This window comes from Ipomoea triloba, chromosome 5 (genome assembly GCF_003576645.1).
Source record: "Ipomoea triloba cultivar NCNSP0323 chromosome 5, ASM357664v1".
NCBI lineage: Eukaryota > Viridiplantae > Streptophyta > Magnoliopsida > Solanales > Convolvulaceae > Ipomoea > Ipomoea triloba.
Genome location: NC_044920.1, coordinates 31,461,186 through 31,467,452, shown reverse-complemented (window position 1 = coordinate 31,467,452; position 6,267 = coordinate 31,461,186). Strand labels below are relative to the sequence as shown.

At 43.3% G+C, this 6,267-nt stretch overlaps 2 protein-coding genes across 2 annotated transcripts; both read right to left on the bottom strand.

The window, feature by feature from the left end:
* Positions 1–369: 369 nt before the first annotated feature.
* LOC116020573 lies at positions 370–2,328 on the bottom strand. Its single transcript, XM_031261043.1, has 2 exons — positions 886–2,328; positions 370–717 (listed from the first exon to the last, which is right to left on the bottom strand). The coding sequence occupies exons 1-2, from the start codon at positions 2,326–2,328 to the stop codon at positions 370–372; spliced, it is 1,791 nt and encodes a 596-aa protein (XP_031116903.1).
* Positions 2,329–2,693: 365 nt separating this feature from the next.
* LOC116020572 lies at positions 2,694–5,435 on the bottom strand. Its single transcript, XM_031261042.1, has 2 exons — positions 4,858–5,435; positions 2,694–4,752 (listed from the first exon to the last, which is right to left on the bottom strand). The coding sequence occupies exons 1-2, from the start codon at positions 5,433–5,435 to the stop codon at positions 2,694–2,696; spliced, it is 2,637 nt and encodes an 878-aa protein (XP_031116902.1).
* Positions 5,436–6,267: the final 832 nt, after the last annotated feature.

Genomic DNA, 6,267 nt, shown 5'->3' with positions numbered 1-6,267 from the left:
CAATACTTTCATTTGTGCGCTTGTCATTTAACAATCGTACATCTTTGCCTTGACCCGTTGAACGATTGTCTTGATATACCACAGTTGCAACATGAATTGGATTTGTTTTTGTTATGACTGAACTTAGATAATTTGATTTCTAAGCTGCCTACGTACTCCTATAAAGGAGATCAAGTCAAACGTAGTTCAAATGATTTTCTTTTTTATAGGTAAAGCCGTTCACAGTTTAAACTCATGCGGACCAGGAGCGCCTATGATTTGGGCCCACCCATAGACAAAGCGAGATGCGTTAGCAGTTTAACCATGTGCTGCATTTTTTGTGGATGAGTCATTCATCAAATTTTCATGACTTGTGTTGATACCCTGCATTTAAGGGTAGTAGAGCTTCAGGAATCTCCCGTTTATTGGACCAACTTTCAGACCATCTTCGCTAATCAACTTATAAGCTCCACCGGTGTATACCTCTTGAACCACGTAGGGACCATCCCATTTTGGAGTGAACTTGTGGCCGGTTTTTCGTGTCACAATGATAGGCCTTCGAACAACTAGGACTTTGTCACCAATTTGAAAGGAACGGGTCCTCACCCTTTTGTTAAAGGCTCTTGACATACGAGCTTGATAACATTCTAAGCTCTGTTGAGCTTGTAGTCGCTTTTCATCCAAGCCTTCTAATTCAGCCAAGCGTAATTTAGCATTTTCTTCGTCAGTAAGACCCTCCTATATGGCCAACCTTAGAGAAGGTATTTGGCGCTCTAGAGGCAAGTCTGCTTCCACACCATACACCAAAGAATATGGAGTGCTTTGAGTAGGTGTGCGGTATGTGGTTCTATATGCCCACAGAGCTTCTTCCATTTTGTCATGCTAGTCACGTTTTGATTTTGAGACCACTTTTTTAAACAGATTGCATAGGGTCTTGTTAAAAGCTTCAGCAAGCCCATTTGCAGCTGCATAATAAGCTGAAGAGTTTCGCTGCTGAAAGTTGAAAAGTTTGCAGATCTTGTCCATCAATTTATTGTCAAAGGGTTTCCCGTTATCAGTTAGGATATATCGCGGGATGCCAAATCGATAGATGATATGGACGCGGAGGAAGTCTGCAACATTTTCCTTTTTTACCTCCTTTAACGCTACGGCTTCCGTCCACTTTGAAAAGTAGTCAGTGGCGGCCAATATGTATGCATGCCCTGCAGATGACTTGGGCGTAAACGGGCCAACCACATCGAGTCCCAAAGTATCGAAAGGCCATGATGCAACTGTTGGATGTAGAGGCTCTGGTGGCTGATGGATGAAGTTTGCATGAAATTGACAAGCTTGGCATCTTCGAGCATAGTCTATGCAATCTTTTACCATTGTAGGACAATAATAGCCCATTCGTTTAATGTGGAAGTGCAACTTAGGTCCAGATTGATGCGCACCACAAACTCTAGAATGAGCCTCCTGCATAGCTTGTAATGCCTCCTCTTTTCCTAGACATCGGAGCCAAACTCCCTCAAATGAACGACGATATAACGTCTCATTATAGTAGATGAAGCGAAGAGCTCGGTGCTTTATATCCACCCTCTTACGAGGATCCTCTGGTAACTTTCCATCAGTGAAGTAGTCAATCAGTGATTGTCTCCAGTCATCTTGGCCAATATCATAAACGAAAGCAGTGGGGAGTTCAACAGTTTCATCTACTGAGCCATCTTCATTGAAGATAGGTGGAACTACCCACTTTTGACATACTTGTATTCGGGCTGTAGGATGAGCAATAGTTGAAGACAATGCGGCTAAGGCATCAGCTTGCTTGTTCTCTTTTCTCGGTACATGCTCAATTGTGACGTCACCCAACCATTGCATGAGTATCTTTGCATAGTTGTTGTACGAGACTAACTCTGTTTTCCTTACTTCGTATAGCCCCATCACTTGGTTGACGACCAACTTTGAATCTCCATAAATGTTGATTCTTAGTTGTTTCATGTCAACCGCTATCTCTAGTCCCAGTATCAATGCTTGATATTCGGCAACATTGTTGGAACATTGCTCTGTCAAGGTGAATGAATATGGCAACACTTCACCTTCCGGGGTGATGAAGACAACTCCAGCTCCTGCCCCTCCTCTATGTGCGACTCTATCAAAATACATTTTCCATGGGGGTAGGACTTCAATGATAAGCACATCCTCATCAGGTAGGTCATCAGATAACTCCCATTCAGCTGGTATTGGATGATCTGCTAAGAAATCGGCTAAAGCTTGCCCCTTGACAGACTTTTGTGGCACATAGATGATTTCAAACTGTTGAAACAATAAATACCACCTTGCTAGGCGGTCAAAGAGAACGACCTTCGCCATAACAAACTTTACTGGGTTCGCTTTCGACACAAGTTGAATGATATGAGCTTCAAAGTAGTGCTTAAGCTTTTTAATGGCGAACACAAGTGNCTTTTGTTAAAGGCTCTTGACATACGAGCTTGATAACATTCTAAGCTCTGTTGAGCTTGTAGTCGCTTTTCATCCAAGCCTTCTAATTCAGCCAAGCGTAATTTAGCATTTTCTTCGTCAGTAAGACCCTCCTATATGGCCAACCTTAGAGAAGGTATTTGGCGCTCTAGAGGCAAGTCTGCTTCCACACCATACACCAAAGAATATGGAGTGCTTTGAGTAGGTGTGCGGTATGTGGTTCTATATGCCCACAGAGCTTCTTCCATTTTGTCATGCTAGTCACGTTTTGATTTTGAGACCACTTTTTTAAACAGATTGCATAGGGTCTTGTTAAAAGCTTCAGCAAGCCCATTTGCAGCTGCATAATAAGCTGAAGAGTTTCGCTGCTGAAAGTTGAAAAGTTTGCAGATCTTGTCCATCAATTTATTGTCAAAGGGTTTCCCGTTATCAGTTAGGATATATCGCGGGATGCCAAATCGATAGATGATATGGACGCGGAGGAAGTCTGCAACATTTTCCTTTTTTACCTCCTTTAACGCTACGGCTTCCGTCCACTTTGAAAAGTAGTCAGTGGCGGCCAATATGTATGCATGCCCTGCAGATGACTTGGGCGTAAACGGGCCAACCACATCGAGTCCCAAAGTATCGAAAGGCCATGATGCAACTGTTGGATGTAGAGGCTCTGGTGGCTGATGGATGAAGTTTGCATGAAATTGACAAGCTTGGCATCTTCGAGCATAGTCTATGCAATCTTTTACCATTGTAGGACAATAATAGCCCATTCGTTTAATGTGGAAGTGCAACTTAGGTCCAGATTGATGCGCACCACAAACTCTAGAATGAGCCTCCTGCATAGCTTGTAATGCCTCCTCTTTTCCTAGACATCGGAGCCAAACTCCCTCAAATGAACGACGATATAACGTCTCATTATAGTAGATGAAGCGAAGAGCTCGGTGCTTTATATCCACCCTCTTACGAGGATCCTCTGGTAACTTTCCATCAGTGAAGTAGTCAATCAGTGATTGTCTCCAGTCATCTTGGCCAATATCATAAACGAAAGCAGTGGGGAGTTCAACAGTTTCATCTACTGAGCCATCTTCATTGAAGATAGGTGGAACTACCCACTTTTGACATACTTGTATTCGGGCTGTAGGATGAGCAATAGTTGAAGACAATGCGGCTAAGGCATCAGCTTGCTTGTTCTCTTTTCTCGGTACATGCTCAATTGTGACGTCACCCAACCATTGCATGAGTATCTTTGCATAGTTGTTGTACGAGACTAACTCTGTTTTCCTTACTTCGTATAGCCCCATCACTTGGTTGACGACCAACTTTGAATCTCCATAAATGTTGATTCTTAGTTGTTTCATGTCAACCGCTATCTCTAGTCCCAGTATCAATGCTTGATATTCGGCAACATTGTTGGAACATTGCTCTGTCAAGGTGAATGAATATGGCAACACTTCACCTTCCGGGGTGATGAAGACAACTCCAGCTCCTGCCCCTCCTCTATGTGCGACTCTATCAAAATACATTTTCCATGGGGGTAGGACTTCAATGATAAGCACATCCTCATCAGGTAGGTCATCAGATAACTCCCATTCAGCTGGTATTGGATGATCTGCTAAGAAATCGGCTAAAGCTTGCCCCTTGACAGACTTTTGTGGCACATAGATGATTTCAAACTGTTGAAACAATAAATACCACCTTGCTAGGCGGTCAAAGAGAACGACCTTCGCCATAACAAACTTTACTGGGTTCGCTTTCGACACAAGTTGAATGATATGAGCTTCAAAGTAGTGCTTAAGCTTTTTAATGGCAATGATATGAGCTTCAAAGTAGTGCTTAAGCTTTTTAATGGCGAACACAAGTGCCAAACATAGCTTCTCAATTGGAGAATATTTTAACTCGTTTGCCAAACATAGCTTCTCAATTGGAGAATATTTTAACTCGTTTGGTCTCATCATTCTACTGAGATAGTAGAGGGCGTTCTCTTTCCCATTGTCATTTTCTTGAGCAAGCAAGGCGCCCACAGAGCTTTCTTGGGCGGAGATATAGAAAATCAATGGGCGACCGTGAATAGGGGCAGTTATCACGGGCGGCTTCATTAAGTACGACTTGATGCTCTCAAATGCGTTCTTGTAGGCTTCATCCCATATAAACGGGATGCCTTTCTTCATTAACCGGCTAAAGGGTTGACATCTTCCCGCTAGATTTGATATGAACCTTCGGATGTATGCCAACTTCCCTTGTAAGCTTTTAAGCTCGTGAAGATTTCTCGGTTCAGGCATATTCATTATAGCATCAATCTTAGCTTGTTCGATCTCGATGCCCCTGTGTCGAACAATGAACCCAAGGAACTTTCCAGCCGCAACCCCAAAAGCACATTTCAAGGGGTTCATCTTGAGTTGAAACTTTCGCAGGCGATCAAAGACTTACCTTAAGTGTCCCAAGTGATCTGTGCGACATTTTGACTTCACAACCAAATCATCGACATAGCATTCCACTATTTTATGAAGCATATCATCAAATATTTTCTGCATAGCCCTTTGGTATGTAGCACCTGCATTTTTCAAACCAAAGGGCATCACTTTGTAGCAATAGATGCATTTCGGCGTTCGAAACGCTGTCAACTCCTCATCTTCCGGCGCCATGCGAATTTGATTGTAACCGGAGGAGCCATCCATGAATGACATGATCTCGTGCCCAGTTACGGCATCTATCATCAACTCTGTGATGGGAAGTGGGAAGTCATCTTTCGGACATGCAACATTAAGGTCCCGAAAGTCTACGCATACGCGAATTTGGCCGTTCTTCTTGCGCACGGGCACAATGCTGGATATCCAAGTTGGATATTTCACTTCGCGAATAAATCCAGCCTCTATAAGTTTGTTGACTTCTCCTTCAATCGGGGGAATAAGTTCAGGGCGAAAGCGCCGTTGAGCTTGCTTGACTAGATGGCATGTCTTTTTCACTGCCAGGCAGTGTACTGCCACCTTTAGGTCTAACCCTGGCATTTCTTTATACGTCCATGCGAAGACATCAATGTAATCTTTTAGTAATTCGACATATATTTCTTCATCTTCATCAGAAAGAAGTGTGCTAATGAAGATAGGCCGAGGATTCTCAGGAGTTCCTAGATCAACCTCTTTTAATTCGTCTATTGCAGTTCGTACCCCTTCCTATAGCTCGTGGGGTGCTTCTTCTACGTCTTCTCCCACAATCGGGGTCTCATCACATAGAGTGATATGGAAAGACGACGCCTCTTCACCTTGAGGTGGTACTACATCATCACTTGAGCCAACGCTTTCCTCATTCTCCCCTTTCTGTACACGAGTGTGCACAATGGTCCTAGGTTGTACTTTCAGCACTTCTCCGCATGAAATAAGAATATCTGTTTCTCGTCTCATACGAGAAGGAATCATACTTCGAGGCCTTTTAGAAGGTTCCGCTTCAACAGGATGACTTGCGGTGTTTTTCACATCTTGGACAACTCCAAGTCGATCATGGATTGACTTTCTTTTGGGTGCTTTAGGGTTTGACCCCAATCTATAAAAGACTGAGCGCTGAGACTTTATCTTCCCCATTCTCTTGAAGACTGACTTCTTTTTGCCATTGGCAGGAGTGAGTTGTGGATCATACTCACTTTCATCTGTAGATATACAATTGCTTGCAGCTCTATTTATAAAAATTCGCACAGGTTTAGGAGGGACATAACCCAACCCTTTGCGCGCATGAGGTTCTTGTTGATTTACTTTGCCTTTACCACCGGCTTCGGGGATTAGCATTCCCAACTTCCGAGGCTCGTTGGGGTTATAGCCAGCTTTGGCTAGAAGCTTATAAGCGTTA